The sequence below is a fragment of the Cnephaeus nilssonii genome, assembly GCF_951640355.1.
Source record: "Cnephaeus nilssonii genome assembly, chromosome: 2".
Classification (NCBI taxonomy): Eukaryota; Metazoa; Chordata; class Mammalia; order Chiroptera; family Vespertilionidae; genus Cnephaeus; species Cnephaeus nilssonii.
The window spans coordinates 113,338,930-113,357,434 of NC_137073.1; the positions used below are offsets into that span (position 1 = coordinate 113,338,930).

The window sequence follows — 18,505 nt, forward strand, 5'->3', positions numbered from 1 at the left end:
GGCTGACGAGACCATGGAGCTCAACAGCTGAGCCCGGCCGGACCCGTGGGCCAGGCCGCCTCCCGCCGGCGGCTGCCGTGGGCGAGGATTTGGTTTTAGATCCCCATGTTTACAGTGTCTTAGGTGCACTAGTCTGATATTTTATTTCAAGAAAACTGCAGGGCAGTTTGGAAAAATGAAATGGGGACGGGGGGGCGGGGGGTGTAAAGGGTTATGGAAAAGACGGATTTGATATGGACAGTGTCTACGCTGGCTGGTCCCAGCGCACGCTGTGACGTGTGCCGTGTCAGAAGGGGACGTGCTCACAGACATGGCGTGTCTTCAACAAAACAACCTTCCTTGGGTGTTTTATGGGAGGGGATCCGATTGTGTGAAATGATGGCTTTTAAAAGAAGTGACGAGTTTGGTGAAGACCTAGGACGAGCTTGGGTGTTGACTCGGGAAAAACAGGTCTATCCCTCTCATCAGAAGTTGCCAGTTTTCTGTGAGAATCGAGTTTACAGACGAGGGGCCCCTGGCTGCTGTCCCGGCGGCCCCCTCGCCCTCTCCTGCGCTGACCCGACGGAGACCCGCCGAGTGGCTGGTGCGCCTCCGGCCAGCGATTCCCGTCCCGTGGGTGAGCGCGTTTAGAGGCCGAAGCACAGACACTGCGGCCGCACTGCTGGTGCCACCTGCCTGCCCGGCCGCCGCGTCGGGGCCGGGGAGTTCCCGCTCCCTTAGGGCCACAGCGGGCCGCCTGGCTGCTGGCAGGGACCTTGTGACTTTTTAAAGATGAGCCACGTCCTGGGTACCTTCCCGCCACCACACGGAGCCCTGTCCGGCCCCAGGGAGCCGAGCCCCCCTTCTGGAGCCCCGGAGCCTCGTCCCCGCGTGGCCGCAGTCACCCGCTGTGCACACACCGTCTCCCAGCCCCGGCTCTCCACGGGAGGAGGCAGGAGCCCGCGCCGAGTGGATCTCTAATCCTTGGAGCTGCAGGGCCTTAGACAAGGAAAAGCAGGACGCCGTCTCAGGAACCTGGGAGCAGGCACGGGATCCTGGGCGTCCCCAGGCAGCAGGCGTCCTGGGGCTGGTCCGTCCCGGGACCGACCCCCGAATGACTCACCTGGAGGCTGCCTCCCAAGCTGGAGTCTCAGGTCCCAGCTCCTGAGACCGCCACCTGTCGGATGGGCTGAGGCCCCGTATCCCGTTTTCACAAGCGCCTGGTCACTGTGCTGAAACGGACCCCCTACCCCCTTTTCCTTCTGCACCCTCTTCTCTCTGAGCCCACAGGACCTCGAAGGGCGGGGCTGGGCAGAGGGCGAGGGCCCGGGCGCAGCGTGGGCGATGCCATGTGAGCTGCCGCCTGGAGCTGCTGACGAGCCACTCGGCCGCCGACGGCAGGGGCTGGAGCTCAGCTGTGACGCTCTGGGCTTTAAAAGTCCAGGACCTGCCCAGCCAGTGGCCAGTGGGTGAGCAGCGACCTATGAACCAGGAGGTCACCGTTGAATTCCCGGTCAGGACACAGGCCGGGGTTGCGGGCTCGATCCCCTGTAGGGGGCGTGCAGGAGGCGGCCGATCCATGATTCTTTCCATCACTGATGTTTCTCTCTCTCCCTCTCTCTTCATCTCTGAAATCAATAAGAAATATATATGTATATATAAAAATAATAATAACAAATAAAAGTCTGGGGCCTGGGTTTTTATAACACAAATAGTCCTCCAAGGCTCTGACTTTGAGAAGAAGTCGGGGAGGACAGGGATCCGCCTGTGTGCGTCTGGCTGCCGCCTGGCCTGGCCCCGGCCGTGGCAGCCAGGGCCGGGCACGCAGGTCAGTGATTTACTTTGTATTTGACCAAACGAAGAAGAAAAAACAACCATAAGGTGTCGGGTTTATAGCAAAAATGACTGGTGTTCTCCAGTGAGACGTGCCGGAGCCCAATAAAGTTTTATTGAGAAACAGCGTGGAGGAGACTGGCCCCGAGGTGATGAAGGACGTGACGGACACGTGACTGTATGTAGCCGCACCAGTTCCTCGAGGTGCCGTGTAAAGGGCGCTGTACCCGGCCTCGCCTGCCTCCCGACATAGGCACGGAGCTGCCGGCAGCACGCAGGGCGGGAGCTGGCCGAGCCCGAGGAAGCGGCCTTCCCTTCCCGCGTTGTCCCGCGAAGCGGCTGGGCTCCCGGAGACTGAGGAGGCAGCGCCTGTCTGCGCTCCGTGGATCGCAGGCGGGTGTCGGCCTGGGCGCCGGGAGGCTTGGGGCCAGGTGGTCTCGGGGGGCCGTCCTGTGCCTGTGGGCTGGGCCGCAGCTTCCTGGGCCGCCGGCTGCGGAGGCGGGGAGCACGCTCCTAGGGGTGATCACCGACTGTCTCCAGCCGTAAGCGGCCTCCAGGGCCCACGGCACCCTGACGGAGAACCGCCGCCCCAGCCCACCTGCCTGAAGACAGCTTCTGCGATCAGATCAGAGGCCTGAGCAGAGGCCGTGTGTACCGGAGAGGAGGACTTCCCACGCACTGTTAAGCCAAGGTGAATATTCATCGAAGGAATGAAAAGCACCCGGCCGGCCGGTGTGAGCGTCGACCTAGGAACCAGGACAGTGGTCGGCAAACTCATTAGTCCACAGAGCCAAATACCAACAGTACAACGATTGAAATTTCTTTGGAGAGCCACATTTTTTAAACTTAAACTTCTTCTAACGCCACGTCTTCAAAATAGACTCGCCCAGGCCGTGGTATTTTGTGGAAGAGCCACACTCAAGGGGCCAAAGAGCCGCATGTGGCTCGCGAGCCGCGGTTTGCCACCACTGTCGTAAGGTATCATCCAACAGAACCGGAACGCCTCAGCCCACACGCCCCGTCATCTCTCGCATCCCAGTTTCACGGGAATAAGTGCGTGCACAGCCTTGTGGCCACCTTCTCGCAGAGCAACACCCATTTGTACCCACGTCAGACCGACACCTAGAGCGAAGGTGACAGACATGGGGTAAACTTTGAAATAAAACCTAACGACTTTGAACCTTGGAGAATAAAAAGGTAGCCACTGTGTAAATGTAAAGGGATGGTTCCATCTGCACCAGATGTATTTTGGCAGATAAAGTCGCGCTATGAATGTATATGTTGCACAGTTATGTCAGAATTGTATATTTTTTAAAGGCAAGTTGTCGTGGATACTTTCATATGTAAGGCATAAATCCGCACTGCGATGTAATACGTTTACTGCTTTTGATTAACTCGTTTTTGTCTTTCCTCTCGACCAAAACGATGGACGCGCGTGTGCGTGTGTCTGTACGGAAAGCTGTGGCGCTCCCCTGGGGTCTGAGAGAAGGTCCCGCTGGAGGAGCGAGGGCTCCGCGGAGTCGCCTCGGGGCCTGCTCCTGCCAAAGGCGAAGCAGACCAGTGTCATGGAACGGCAGCCCTGTGCACCCGCGTGACCCAATGAATGGCAGTCCTTCGGACAGCAGTGCTCTTGCCCGGGGGACTCTGGGTTTTACGCTCCCATGTCTCACCGTTGGTCTGACGCACTCACTCCCGACTCGGCAGGAGGGCTGTACCCCCCCCCCCCACCACTGCCGGTGAGCAGCGTCCAGGACCTCAAAATCCTCCTCAGCGGGGACTGGCCGCTCCGCCCTCAGGCCACAGGCCCTGAGCCCGCCCCACAGTCAGACCGCAGGTGCCGCCGAGCTTGGGGCCTCGGCCCGCAGGCCCCGAGCCCGCCCCACAGTCAGACCGCAGGTGCCGCCGAGCTTGGGGCCCGGGGCGGCAGCTTAGCGAGATGCCGCTCACCCCCTGCACCGGCGCGGGACGCACAGCTGGGCTGACGTCGGGCCGTGCCCGGAATGAAGCGGCCGAGAGCCAGCACCTGCTGCTCCCGCACAGTCTGTGCAGCTGTTTCCTAACTCGGCAGCGAGCAGGAGGGTTTGAGTATTTTCATTTTCAAGGACTAAACATGCTGACATGAATGTGCTGAAATCGTAAGCCAAGAGGCGCCTCAGGCTCACGGACTGGCCGTCGGACAGACAGACGGACAGCACGTTCCCTCCCAGGTGCTGCCACTTACAGCGACGCCCAGTGCTCCGCATCAGGTGACCTCTCACGCCTTCCCATCCCCCCCGGTTCTGGGAAACCGAGTCAGAGGGCAGCTTCCTGCACACACACACACACACGCGCACGCACACACATGCACACGCACGCATGCACACGCACGCACGCACACACGCACACGCACGCATGCACACACATGCACACACATGCACACACACACACACACATGCACACCAAGTCTGGTGAGCACTGTGCATTAACACGACTCAGGAGACAGAACATTCTTTTCTTTCTTTTTTTCGAAGCTGCTGCGCCAGTTGTCATCCCATCAGCTGTGTGCGAGTCGCCTGCCCGCCTCTGCATGTGGCGATGTCAGGTTGTTGATTTCTGCCCATCTGCTGGGTGTGTGGTAACACCTTGTGTTTTAACTGAGTTCCCCCTGGTTCCTGGTGGGACTGAGCACTTTTTCCGATGTTCATTGGCCATTCAGGCTTTATGGGTTTTGTTTGTTTTTATTATTTCTGATCCTCTCTTGAGGATATGTTTTTATTGATTTTTTAAAAGTGTATTTAGTTAGTTAGTTAATCCTCACCTGAGGATGTTACTACAAACAGCATTTTTAAAAACTCCCTCATTCTACCATAACCCTTTAATATTCTAAACTAAGATTCCAATTAAAGATGGAAAACCATCTAACTCAAAACCAGGGACTAATTTTCATCGAAGGCCCACTCCAACCTAACTTACTTAAAAAAAAAAAAAAAGGCTACTAACCAAATTGCACTTTTGGGTTCTGTGCAAAATAAAAGTAGTCAAATAAAATCTCACTCAAGTTGCTTTGACTATAGCCCAGGATCTACTGCCCCCTGCTGGGGGAACTACCTAATGACAGCACACAAACCATTACTGCCCAAGCACCTTTTGTGGTTTATTTCGTAACTGGAAATCTGCACATCTTAATCCCTTCACTTATTTCATCCACCCCCGGCCCCCTCTCCCCGCTGGTAAATACTAGTTTGTTTTCTGTATCTACGAGTCTGTATTTTAGATTCCACATATTAGGGAAATCTTCAATAATAATAAATGCGTAATATGCTAATTAGACCAGACATCCTTCCGGACGACCTTCCAGATGAAGTTGGGGCTATGAGGGAAGCTGGTGCCAGCAGCAGGGGAAAGCAGGCCTACTCTTGCATGAATTTTGTGCATCGGGCCTCTAGTACATAAACATAGGAACAATCGGGGTACAAGCCCTCAGAATACCTACAGTGGGCCCGTACCTCCATGCTAATGTGCTTTCAGAATGAATAGAACTGTCTTCTTCTCATAAGGGGCTGACATTTAGTGGAAGGAAGAAGGAAGCATGAATCGAGAGAGGGCAAGGCCGAGACCAGCCATCAGGGAGCGGTTGGGGAGGGTGTGTCTGCCTTCCGGGGTCCTTCAGCCCAGTTTCTCTGCATCGAAGGCAGGGAAGAGCCTGGCTTACCGGGGACTCCTGACATCAGCGTGGCTCCTGAAGGCCCAGGAAGAGGCGGCAGGCAGACCCTCCCTGCGTGTGAGGGTCGGGGACAGGCACCACCAGGTGGGTGCCTGGCATCAAGCAGGCAGTCAAGGTTGGTTGGAAAGGTGAATTCCTTATGTTAAAATGTTTCACTAGATGTAACAAATAATATTGCCCCAAATGCCATCAATCTAAGTGTCTGCAAGTATAGTCTTCATTCCCAACACGCATAATGCGAATTCTGTGGTGTCAGTCGCCTGAAATTATGTCCATGGTTTATTGCTTTAAGACCTATAAGGAAGTCAGACACTCCTGTCCATGAAGATAGTACACAGGTGACCACGAGGAGACTGGGCCTTTGCTTAGGACAAAGACCTTGCAGAGAAGTTGTTCATTAATGACCTCACCAATGGGGATGCTGCATAAGCAGCTAAAAAGGATCCTATCTGAAGGTGCTTTAATAACCATGTAATTCTCCTTTTTCATTGGCTGTGGATCAAATTTTATTTTTATTTTATTGATTTCAGAGAGGAAGGGAGAGGGAGACAGATAGAAACACCAACGATGAGAGAGAATCATGTATCAGCTGCCTCCTGCACGCCCCCTACTGTGGATCGAGCCCACAACCCAGGCATATGCCCTGACCAGGAATCGAACTGTGACCTCCTGGTCGATGCTCAACCACTGAGCCACACCAGCTGGCTGTGGATCAAATTTTAAGTATCAACTAACAGTATAACCCAAAGGAACCTTGTTGCTAGTCAATTAACCTGGTTTTACAGCAACTTTATGCTGATTTGTATATGGATACAATACAAAGAACTTATAAAACCTATAAGTAATGGTAAGATGATAGATTCTGAAATCCTAGACATCGCCATAGTATGAAATACATGTTTTATGTCTTAGTACTGAATTTTAACACACAGAAAAATGCTGCTCACAGACGTTTTTAATCATGTGTTTATTTGGTTCACTTTTTAAATATATAAATTCTGAGAATATATCACGACTGTCCGGCAATGACTTCGTGCGCCCTCCCGTTCTGCCAGCACCATAGTGGTGCCCTGGCTGTGGGGTTGGGGTGGGAGGTGGGGGTTCCTGAGACAGAGTCGTGGATCCAGTTACAATCATAGTCATGGGTTCATTTGTCTACCGCGGACATCTTTCCTCACGTGTAAATTATTCTTCCGCTTTCCCCAAAGGCTGCCCCTCTCTCTAGCTCCAGTGTCAGACCTCACCCCAAACGCTCCTGAGTTCTGGAGAAGGAAAATCAAAATGTGGTCCAAGGTCAGGCGGCCACATCTACGCGTGAGCACTTCACCAATCTGAGTGACTTAATCGCCGGTTGCCCAAAAGCATTCTTTGTTTCTCTTCCAAGACGATGAATATTCTTCATAGATTTCCTAAAAAACAGAACCATAACGGGGACTCAGTGTCACAACTAGTTAAACCTGCTCCTCTCTTATCCATCCCACGGATGTTTGTATCCGGCACGGAGAGCAGAGACATGAACGAACACATCCCCTGCACGTAGGACGCCAACCCAGAGGGAAGCCCGGACAGAAGCCTTAACCAGGGGACGGGGCAGAACAAAGGACCGACTCCCTGGGCCCGGGACCGGGACAGCCTGGGCAGGCAGGGGAGGGCGGGCGGGTCTTCAGTTCTAGCAGGTTCCTTTCCAAACACCCGCTGCTCCCTCACTGCTCACCGCGCGGCCCAGGCAGAGGCTCACCGGGGACAGAGACCCCGCAGAAGCTCTGCGCACGGACAGCGCCTGCCTGCCCACCGCTGCCTGCGTCACGGAGGACCTCGAAGCACAGGCTGCGGGCGACTCGTGTTCCCACATGTTCTGGAACCTTCCCTCCTTACTCTCTAGCCAACAGAAACCCAAATTCACTGTCCTCCGGACACCTGGACCCGCCCCCACTGCCCTCTCACCTGCAGTGGTGGGCTGTCCCCTCCCCCTGCCCAGGCTCATGACTCACGGTGAGGGGCCCTCACGTGGGGGGCCCTCGCGGTGGGGTTCCCTCATGGTGGGGTTCCTTCATGGTGGGGTGCCCTCATGGTGGGGGACCCTCACGGTGGGGGGCCCTCACGGTGGGGTTCCCTCACGGTGGGGTTCCTTCACGGTGGGGGGCCCTCGCTATGGGGTGACCTTACGGTGGGGGGCCCTCATGGTGGGGGGCCCTCGCTGTGGGGTGCCCTCGCTGTGGGGGGCCCTCATGGTGGGATGCCCTCATGGTGGGGGGCCCTCACGTGGGGGGCCCTCATGGTGGGGGGCCCTCATGGTGGGGTGTCCTCACGGTGGGGTGCCCTCACGTGGGGTGTCCTCACGGTGGGGGGCCCTCATGGTGGGGCGCCCTCACGGTGGGATGCCCCTCATTACGGTGGGGGCCCTCGCTGTGGGGCGCCCTCACTCCCTCCTCAGGAGCCTCCCCCGCTCCGTGGACACTGGCCTGGCTCAGAGCAAACCACCAGACACGGGAGCTGCACTGAGGCCCCTGCACACGGCCCTCCTCTCACCCGTTTCCCCGCTAACAGGACTTCAGTCCCATTCGGAAAGTCTGGTCGCGACATCCCACGGCGGGTCAGGTCCACTGAGGGCCCCGCCCTGGTCCCCGGCCCTGGCTGCTGCCCCCCCGTCCCCCGCGGGCTCACGCTCTGCTCGGCGCCACCTCGCTGCTGGCTGCTGACAGCACAGATCAGCCGCTGCCGCTGCCGCTGCCGCTGCTGCTAGTGAGGGGCAGGCTCTGCTGACCAGAGGCCCGCTGGCTCTCACCGAGGGGCCGGGCGAACGGACAGAGCCCGTGCGTCTCCCAGTTACACCGTTAAATCCACTCCCTGCGCTCTCCCCCAGGAGGCGGTGCTCCACCTTGCCTTTCTCCAAAAGGAGGGAGCCCTGGGACGTCCAATGCCTGAGGAAGCTCTGGGCTGGCACCTGCGCGCAGCCGCACACCCCCCCGCCCTGCACACGAGACCCCTGTTCAGGGAACCCTAACCCGAGGGCTCCGCAGCCTGGGGATCCCCCGTCTTACACTGTGGAGGCCGGCTCCGTGCCGTGCATTCTGGGGGCGTATATTTTTCATGGTTAACAAACCCTGGAAAAAAGATCCTATATAATAAAAGGGTAATATGCTAATTAGACCGGACATCCTTCCGGACAACCTTCCGGACGAAGCAGGGGCTGCGAGGGCTGAGGCAGTGGCGGCCACTGCGGTGGGCGGGGCCGAGCCCCTTGCACGAATTTCGTGCGTCGGCCTCTAGTTTTACATAAACACCCTGTCTCACAGACTGAGGAAACCGGAGTGAGCCAGTCGGGGAGACCCATGAGTACAAACGCTGCACGTGCTCTCGTGCTTAAAATTCCGAAGAAAAGCCCGGCCACAGGCCGAGTCGGCGCTTTCTCCGGGTACCTTCTTCCACACGGGCACCCTGGCCTTCAGGGCATCGATGGCGTAGCTCACGGCTCCGAGGGACGCAGCCCTGTGGGCGGAGGACACGGCGATGACAACGCTGGCTTCGGACACGGGGACCAGGCTGCAACGGAACGGAGGACACGTGACACCTTCTCTGAATCTGCTGCTCTAGGGCTCACGACCCGGGAAGACAAATCCCAGAGAGGCTCCCAGCACTAACCCCGCCTTCCTTCTACGTGGACTCCAGGTCAACAAATGCCTGAGCCAAACGAACAGGCACCAGCGGGCGAAGCAGCAGAGAACGTAAATGTCAAACAGCAACATGCAGCGCACAGGACCGATAGCGCTGTAGTCCGAGTGCAGCCACTGGTGGCAAGGTAGCAACGAGCTGCCGTGACGACCCAGTCTCAGCTGCTGGGTTCTGTTCAAAGCCTGCGACCCACGCTTCTTAGTGACGCAAAAGGCACAGGAATCTGATGTCCTTCAAAGGCATGTGCACCAGAGTTTCTTCTCTTCATATAAACAGAGTCTGGACGAGAGGACCATTCTCTAACGGCCTCCAGGACTTCCCCCCCATTCGCACAAGCCGTGCGGCCGGGCTCAAGGGTCTTGCCTGCCGGAAGCTAATTCCAGCATATCATAAATGAACAAGTTTCATCAAAGGCTGATGGAACCTTGAGGACTGCCTGCTGGAAATGGCTGAGGGCATTTCCCCACACCTGAACATCTGCATAGATGATTGCTTGCTGCCAGACAGCTGAGGGCATTTCAGTCTACATGCTACTGCCTCCTGCTGGCCAAACACCTGAACGGCCAAACGCAGTTCCCCCAATCCAACAATGCCTCTGTGTACTAAACCTTGGCCTTTGATATGACTATCTACTTTGCTTTAGGACAATTTGTGTTAATAAAAAGCAAGGGGTCCAGAGAGAGAGGAGGACTGGGTTTCTTTAGCTAAGTCTGCTCTGGCTCCCCAAAATGCCTTCCAAAATTATGTTTCGTCTCTGGACTCTTGATTAATTGACACACAGCGCCTTCTCCAGCTTCCTGAACCCTTCCAGATGCCGAGAAACACACCGGCGTTATTGCCCACCTGGGCCCTGGCACAGCCGCTGGCACTGTCCGCACGTTACAACGGAACAAGCAGCCTTAGCAGGGCTGGGAGGCGCCCCCACCGCCTGCCAGGACACATGCTAACGTCTCTCCCGTGAGCCAGGGCCCTGTGAAACCGCAGGGTCCGCGTCAGCACGGAGGTGAGCCGGCACGGGGAAAGGGAGCCGTACCCGAGTCTGTGGAACACGGCGATGTGCCTGACCGGCCACTTCTGCCTCACGTCGCTACAAATTCTCCGGACTTCGTTTTCCGCCATCGGGATGTACGCTTCGTACTCTAAGCTCATGACTTTTTTCCCTTCAAAGTTATTCCTTGTGGTCCCTAAGAAGAAGGGGGGAAAAAGGCAATTAAAACAAGGTTTCTCCTTATAATAGAAACTGCACAGTAAAAAAGGGTCCTAATTTTTTAAATATATTTTTATTGATTTTTTTTTTAGAGAGGAAGGGAGAGGGAGAGAAAGAGAAAAACCGATGCGAGAGTAAAACATCAATTGGCTGCCTCCTGCACACCCCCTACTGGGAATCAAGCCCGAAACCTGGCGTGTGCCCTGACCTGGAACCGAACAGGCAACGCTTTGGTGCACGGATGACATCCAACTGACTGAGCCACACTGGCCAGGGCAGAAAAAGGGCTATTTTGGAATAGACAGTAGCCTACAGATCTAACGATTACTGTGAAATATTCTAAAGATGAACATGATGAGAAAAACAAGATGACTGTCCCAAAGGTAAGACAATAAGACGCGCTGACTAGGCAGGCGGACGGAGACTCTCACGTGACAAACCAGCAGAATTCTTTTCTGGCGCATTTGCCACTTAGAAGGAACACATCCCGTCCCCGGGCTGTCATGGAGGCACCACCGTCACCGTTTCCCCTGAATGTTTGGAAAACAGAGTTCTCTCTGCTCAGGACGTCTGTCCTGCTCCCAGCGGCCTTCACATGCTCATCTGAAGATTACCAACACAAAGCAAAAGCGGAGACTTCTCCCCCACCGGGTCTCCTGGGCTCAGCGTCTTACATCCCGCCAAACACTGAACACGGAAACACGTGCCTTTACGGCCTCGTGCCGTCAGTGGGAGCTGGGGACACACTCACCCACAAACAGGGACACGGCACCGCAGAGCGGGGACGTCACCAGCTGCGAGACTTCCTCCACGGACAGCTTCTCGGCCGTGAACTTGATGATGTCTTTAGGTTCCTCTTCCTCTTCACCCACATCTGCCCTGGAAGTGAGACAGTATCGGACCTTAGCGGCGGTGCAGAGGCAAGCACCCAGCTACAGGCTGCATGTCCAGGTGCGTTTTCCTACATGAGAGGTGTTGGGAGGAGGATTTGATCTGAATGATACCAGTAAGTGTGAAATTGGAAAAAAACAACAGTGTTTTTTATAAACACCCCGAATGAGTCGAGCATGGTACAAAAAGGAGTTTACCGTAAACATGATCACTTAAAGCATAGACGACCCTTACGCCCACGTCGTCCCCGCGCTGGAACTGCCCCTGATGGCTCTCCCATCCCGGGATGGCCCAGATCGCGACACGTCATCCACACGCACATCCCTCTACCCGCTGTCACCAAACCACGCCTAGAACCGCCTTTTCCTTTAGCCACAAAGGCTCAGGGGAGCAGAGACAGTGATGCCACGGGGACTGGTTCATTTCACCGCGGGCACGACCCGCACAGGCGCCGAGGAAATAAAAGGGTGAAATGCCCGCCTGTGCACAGCCTGGGGTCCTCGCCAAGCACATGCGGGGCCGGCTCCCTGCAGCGGGGACTAACCACGCACTAGACGCGGGCCAGGGAGCGGGGGCGGGGCGGGGCGGGGCGGGTAGGTTTCACCCGCATGAAAGATGAGGAGTTAAGGGAGCCACTCAAGGTGATGCCAACCAAGGACCTTCCTAAGCCCAGTGTTCCCGCCCCGTCTCCTCCAGCCCCTGAAAGGAATGAGCTCTAGACCACTGACTCCAGGATGTTCCACCTCCCAGACACGCCCGAGCCCCCCCACACCCCCTTTTCTTGCGATAAGATACAGGTCAGCCAAACGGTCTCTGAACTTCAAACCATGCCACTTCCCACACTGGCTCTGTAAGACCCTAAAATAGATGCTTCGGACCCTGTCAAACACACCAACCAGTCACCATGCCGCTGAGTCCACTTCCGCATCTTTCCAAGGAGCAGTTCTAATCATCACGCGCACACACACACACACACGCACACATGTACGTACACACACATGCACGCATACACATATGCACGTGCGCGCGCACACACACACCCCTAACTTCAATGGCAGCCCATTATTTCTGAATAAATTCCAAACTCCAAAAAATAGCACTTTTCTAAAATCACGGAGGTGATGAGGTGACCACCGTTTCCAAATAAAACAGAGATACGTGTCTAACAGGGAACCCTTCTATTTTTCCTAAATAGCAGGATTAAGAGCCCATCTCGGCGGCCATGGCGGGCAATCTGCTTTGCAATCTTTACTCTTCACTTTGGGGGCACTGGCCTCCAGAAGCGCGGGGGGCAAAGGGGGTGAAAAATAATCAGGCCTCCGTAGCTTGTTCCTTTCTGTAATGAAACCAAGGATTTACCCCTGAGTCTGGCAGTCGCTCCTGATTCTGGAGAGAAACCCAGCAAGCTGAGACGCTCTCTTTCATTCCTAACTTTACCGAAGTGTTGGACTGGCATGACTGTTCGTCTCCGCGTCATTTCCTCGCCAGCTGACCATAAATCAAGCCTCCCTCTGTCTGTGTGTCCAGACTACGCTGAGAAACGTCTCCTACGCTCTCCACGCGGGGACGCTGTGTTGTTTGGAAAGACGAGGGACGGCATGGGTCCGAGGCCCGCCCGCGGCAGCTAATTAATAAAGCTGCGTTTCCCCGTCCCGGGGAAATGGGAAGCGCCCTTCCCAGGCGGTGACCTTTCGCTTCCTGGCCAAGTACTGTTTCCGCGTCCCTCTGTGCCGGGGAGCTGGGCCCCAGCACGAGTCAGCGCGCTGGTGAGAAAGCACAGAGTCCAACCGCCGGCCCTCGGATCTGGGCTCTGCCACCCGCTAGCTACGTGAGCACAGACGGGCTTTGTACCTTCTCTGGACAGCAGCTCTCCCTCCTGCACAACAGCGTCCCACACTGTGCCTGATGCACGAGAAAACCCCGATGAACCGTGTTAAGTGAAGAGGACGAACGCCTCTGAGCGGCATGAAATGCAGCCGCTGGTGCAGAGACGGCAGGGAGGTGTCGCAGGTCTGTCTGCACCGATACGGCTGCGCGGTGACAGCGAGCTCGCGCCGACAGACTCGCAGAGAGCGCGGTCCAGGCCGTCTGCGCACAGGTTACACCTGTGTGCTCCTTCACCACGGACAGGAACACTCACCTCACATGCTCCAGGGGCCCCCCAGCACTAGCCTCCACTGATAGGGGGGATGATGGCGACTTCGTCTCCTTCTCGAAGCAGAAGGAGCTGATCTCCAAGCTCGACATATTCCTGACGCACAGCCAGGATCACCTGGTTCCTGACATCAGCCAACCTGAAGGGAAGCAAGTAGAGTGAGCAGCGTCAGTGCTGTGCTGGGCCTCCAGGTCTTCAATGAAAAAGGTGACATAAGCCCTGGCCGGTGTGGCTCAGTGGACAGAGCGTCGGCCAGCAGACTGAAGGGTCGCAGGTTCGATTCCGGTCAAGGGAACGTACCTCGGTTGCAGGCTTGATCCCTGGCCCTGGGTGGGGCCCGTGTGGGAGGCAACCAGTCGATGTGTCTCTCTCACATCAATGTTTCTCTCTCTGTCTCTCCCCTTCCCTTCCACTCTCTCTAAAAATCAACAGAAAAATACCCTCCGGTGAGGATTAAGAAAACAAAAGAAATATATGACATAAATATGACTTTGTAGCATCGCCTGCAGAGTTACTAATGAAAGTAACTTATATTCTGCAGAGAAAGGACGCAGCCACTGAAGAGCAGACTCATTCACCACCAAGAACATAGTCCACTGCCAACAGCTCTCATTGGCTGCTGTGTGTCTTAGAGAATGAAATACTGAAAAGATAAAAGACTGCAGGTAACATTCAGACCAGGTCAAAAAAAGAAAAATGTCCTAATTCCAGGAGCCTTCTAAGGGTACAGTCTACTAAGTGTACCTCAGAAGCCCCCACAAGACAGGTGTCCCCGGCAGGTGAAAGGCTAAAGGCAGGGTGGGACAGAGGCCCTATGGGTCACAGATGATCAGGGCACTATATGAGAAATTTAAAAGATATAAAATAACAAAGGAGTCGTTTTTTGAACACGCGTTGTGGAGTATCTGTTACACGGTGAACATCTCTGTGGACTCAGTGACACCGTTAACATCCCTGAACACCTTCTAAGAAGCCACTTTGACAATCTGTCCCCATAAGAACTTGAGGTAGGGACACAGCAGAAACATTGCATCGGCTCTTGCAGAACGCAAACTCAGCCGCCCTGGGGTTTGCTATCTCTCATTTTTCTCTTAATCTTAGAAATTTCTATTTTGAATTCTCTGAAGACGTGGCAGGACGTAAAAGTTTCAAGCACACATTTTAATAGCATTTGTAACAATTTCACTTAATGCTATAAAAATGCAGAATCTGCATGTTCGATATCTTGAAATTACAAAAGCAAATAGGAGCATGTCCGTTTGGGCACACCAGCTCATTGAATTCTCGGTGAACCTGCCTGGAGGAACGAGGACTGATCTCTCCAGTGCGGTTCCGAAAAACAGAGCGAATGACCCTTCCCGACATTACGGAAAACACAGCAATGTTTCCACTTTGACCGGGTATCCATCTACACATTTTCTAGAATGCTAGAAAGTGTTCGTCGTTTACCCCGGATGCCGCGTTTCTATCTCAGTCCACAGCTGCGACGCCTTTATTTCTTGGGGCACAGAGATGGTCTCGGAACGGATCCCTGTGATTTCAGCACTCTTTGCAAAATACAGCACTTGGACCTGAAAGGAGAGAAAATGCTCTTAATAACGACTCCTGGTCCTTTTCTGACACAGGTGTTACCTTTTATCAAAGACACACTGGGAAAGTGAGGGACCGTTACATGGCCCAGCATTTCTGCAAGCCCACATTTTGACAAAGCTTGTGTCCAGCCCATTCGCGCTCAGTTACCGGTGCTGTTCAGCTCTACAAACGCCAGAGAGCCCCCGCCCGCACCCAGGAGAGCCCCCACCAGCACCCAGGAGAGCCCCCGCCCGCACCCAGGAGAGCCCCCGCCCGCACCCAGGAGAGCCCCCGCCCGCACCCAGGAGAGCCCCCGCCCGCACCCGAGGAGAGCCCCCACCAGCACCCAGGAGAGCCCCCGCCCGCACCCAGGAGAGCCCCCGCCCGCACCCAGGAGAGCCCCCGCCCGCACCCAGGAGAGCCCCCGCCCGCACCCAGGAGAGCCCCCGCCCGCACCCAGGAGAGCCCCCCGCCCGCACCCAGGAGAGCCCCCGCCCGCACCCCAGGAGAGCCCCCGCCCGCACCCAGGAGAGCCCCCGCCCGCACCCAGGAGAGCCCCCCCCAGCACCCAGGAGAGCCCCCCCCAGCACCCAGGAGAGCCCCCGCCCGCACCCAGGAGAGCCCCCCCCAGCACCCAGGAGAGTCCCCGCCCGCACCCCGACGCTGGCTCCTCAGAGCCGGTGACCTGAGGCGCCTCCAGCTGCCCGGGTGGCACCTGCTGTGAACAGGTGAACAGTGACCGCGGGTCCGGGTGCAGCTGGCAGAGTGAGGGGCCCTGGCCTGGCACCCCGCCTGGCACGGGGCTGGGTTATGCAACCGCCGCCACAGGGCGGAGCGGGCGGGTCAGCCGCGCAGGCCGAGCAGGTTCCCGCACCTGCACCTGCACCGGCACCTGCACCTGCACCTGCACCGCCCCCTGCCCGGCGCCCCGCCCGCCCCCCGCGGGTGCACACGCACGGAGGACGCACGGAGGACGCCTTAGGAGGGTTCTCAACGCTGACCTTCGGGGCGGCCGCCGGGTTAGGTGCGTGAGCGCCCACCCAGCACCCTTACACCCGACACCCACACACGCCCTGTGGGCGCTGCGCTGGACGCTAGAACGAGGTTGGGGGGGGGCTCTGGGAAGGGGGGGTGCGGATCTTCTAAAATGAAACTTGTCTCCAAGAGAAGGAACGACCTAGGACGGGGCAAAGGTCAGGGCGCCACTAGGGCGGGGGGTGCCCCTCGGGAGGGAGGGTGCGGGCGCCCTAGGGAGGGGCCCTGGGCTGTGCACCTCCGAGGCCGGGAGGGCGCGGGGCGCGGGGCCCGCAGGGAGGGGGCTGGGAGGGGCGGAGCGGGGCGCGCGCCCGGAGGGGCCCCTTACCTGGCAGCGCCGCACCATCCCGAGCGCGCGGGTCCGCGAGGCCGGCCGGAGGCGGAGACGCGGTGCACGCAGGGCGCAGGCGCACCTGACAGCCCGGCCCGCACGGCGCATGCGCACCCGCCCGCCCCGCCCCGCCCCGCCCCTCCCGCGGTGCCGCGGGGCCCGGAGCCCGGTCCACCGGGTGCCGGCGGTGCCGCTGGGCCCGGAGCCCGGTCCACCCGGTGCCGGCGGTGCCGCGGGGCCCGGAGCCCGGTCCACCCGGTGCCGGCGGTGCCGCGGGGCCCGGAGCCCGGTCCACCCGGTGCCGGCGGTGCCGCAGGTGGCACGGGGCCGGCCGGGCACGCGCCTGCGCAGAGAGGCGACGGGGATGGCTGACCCGACTCCCCTGGACACTCGCCACCTGCTGGGCGTTCCCACCGCTCACCTGCAGCTTCTGGATCTTTCCTTCTTTTAACCCTTTGTACTCGCTTGCTTTTGTCTCGATTCCTTTATTCTACTCAGGATTTAATTTTGTAAACACCCCAGATTTTACAAAGCGCGGCAGTAGAATAAAAAACTGGAGTTTCTTTTCATACAAACTTATTTATTTGGATTTTTTTATATTTCAAATTATTGATACATTCGAAGAGTAATTTTAATCTCGACATCCGAGTGCAAAAGGTTTTAAATGTATTTTTATTGCTTTCAGAGGAAGGGAGGGAGAGAAGCATCGATGGTGAGAGGGAATCGTGGACCCGCTGCCTCCTGCACGCCCCCCACTGGGATGGAGCCCGCAGCCCGGGCCTGTGCCCGGACCGGGATCGGACCGGGATCGGACCGGGACCTCCTGGTTCGTAGGTCGAGGCCCAGCCGGGAGCCACGTCGCAGCCGCGTGCAGGCGGCTCCGGACTAACCCTTTGCTCTGCTGCCCGGGCGCCATCGCTGCTCCTTAAGGCGCCGAGCAGCGCGACCGAAGCGACCTTTTCCTGCTCGCGGCCCAGCAGTTAGTGCCGCGGGGTCCACCCAGCCCCCCATCTTTACCGACCAGGACTCCGTGCCCACTGCCCACGGGGTCCACCCAGCCCCCGCCTGTACCGACCAGGACTCCGTGCCCACTGCCCACGGGGTCCATCCAGCCCCCGCCTGTACCAACCAGGACTCCGTGCCCACTGCCCACGGGGTCCACCCAGCCCCCGCCTGTACCGACCAGGACTCCGTGCCCACTGCCCACGGGGTCCATCCAGCCCCCGCCTGTACCGACCAGGACTCCGTGCCCATTGCCCACAGGGTCCATCCAGCCCCCGCCTGTACCGACCAGTACTCCGTGCCCATTGCCCACGGGGTCCATCCAGCCCCCGCCTTTACCGACCAGGACTCCGTGCCCATTGGTTGGTTCTGTGGATGGATCCGGTGTCATACAGCGTTCATGGTAGCTCGGGTACCAGGTGTCATACAGGGACCCGGGCCACATCCATGGGGACGGCGGGGGGGGGGGGGGGTGGCGGGCTGCTCAGCTGAGGGCTGGCCCCCGGAAGAGCTCACCCACCGGGCGGCGGGCGAGCAGCAGGGAGGGAGGGCATTTCACAGGCCCCGCCCCCCAGAGGGGTGCCAGCTGCAGCTTAGGGAGGCCACAGCGGGAGGACGGTTGGCCAGGCGGTTGCCCCCAGCCAGGGGTAGTGGAGGTGAGGCTGGAGGTACCAGGGAGTGACCCAGGGCAAGAGACATGGACCAGGACCGACAAACACCCGCATCTGTGCTGGGCCGTGGTGAGCATCAAGGATAAAGAACCATACTCACATTCAGACAGAACCGCGGGACGATGACCATGACCTTAGGCTGGTCGGGGCCGTCCAAGGGCAGCCCACGGCGTGAGCACTGTCTACCACACGGCTGAGAACAGACGCAGGAGCCAGAAGGTGACGGCCAGGCCGGTGCTGAGGGAGGCCGAGCCTCAGCCTCAACCTGCAAACAGCAACACGCCCAGCAGCCAGGAGCCCCTCAGAGACCTCCCCGGCAGGAGCACCGCCCTCCAGAGAGGAGGCCCCCTGGACACTCAGCAGGAAAGAGGCGAATGGCAGTCAATAAAGGAAGGAAGCGAGATTTTAACCCCCTGACGTATAAAACAAGCGCATCAACTGTGGGATTATGGTT

The 18,505-nt window shown here is 57.6% G+C and overlaps 2 protein-coding genes across 2 annotated transcripts in view; one reads left to right on the forward strand and one right to left on the reverse strand.

The window, feature by feature from the left end:
• The window catches only part of ITGA2 (integrin subunit alpha 2), a 69,372-nt gene extending 65,651 nt beyond the window's left edge, over nt 1-3,721 (forward strand). Inside the window, exon 25 of the mRNA XM_079798227.1 lies at nt 1-3,721. This exon is cut by the window's left edge and continues 50 nt beyond it. Coding sequence (XP_079654353.1) covers nt 1-31 — 31 coding nt within the window. The 3' untranslated portion in view covers nt 32-3,721.
• A 2,750-nt stretch (nt 3,722-6,471) lies between these two features.
• MOCS2 (molybdenum cofactor synthesis 2) lies at nt 6,472-16,701 on the reverse strand. The gene is made up of 7 exons (XM_079788262.1): nt 16,376-16,701; nt 14,890-15,011; nt 13,426-13,579; nt 11,146-11,273; nt 10,221-10,371; nt 8,935-9,058; nt 6,472-6,924 (listed from the first exon to the last, which is right to left on the reverse strand). Exons 3-7 carry the CDS (start codon nt 13,530-13,532, stop codon nt 6,856-6,858), a joined length of 579 nt encoding a protein of 192 aa, XP_079644388.1. The 5' UTR covers nt 13,533-13,579; nt 14,890-15,011; nt 16,376-16,701; the 3' UTR covers nt 6,472-6,855.
• Between the last annotated feature and the right edge of the window lie 1,804 nt (nt 16,702-18,505).

Coding starts and splice junctions, on each gene's coding strand:
- MOCS2 (XM_079788262.1), bottom strand. CDS start 13,532: ATGTCGAGCTTGGAGATCAGCTCCTTCTGCTTCGAGAAGGAGACGAAG. Junction 11,274..13,425: donor GGGCCCCTGGAGCATGTGAG/GTGAGTGTTCCT, acceptor TCTCACTTCCAG/GGCAGATGTGGGTGAAGAGG. Junction 6,925..8,934: donor GGGTGCCCGTGTGGAAGAAG/GTACCCGGAGAA, acceptor TCTGTTTTTTAG/GAAATCTATGAAGAATATTC.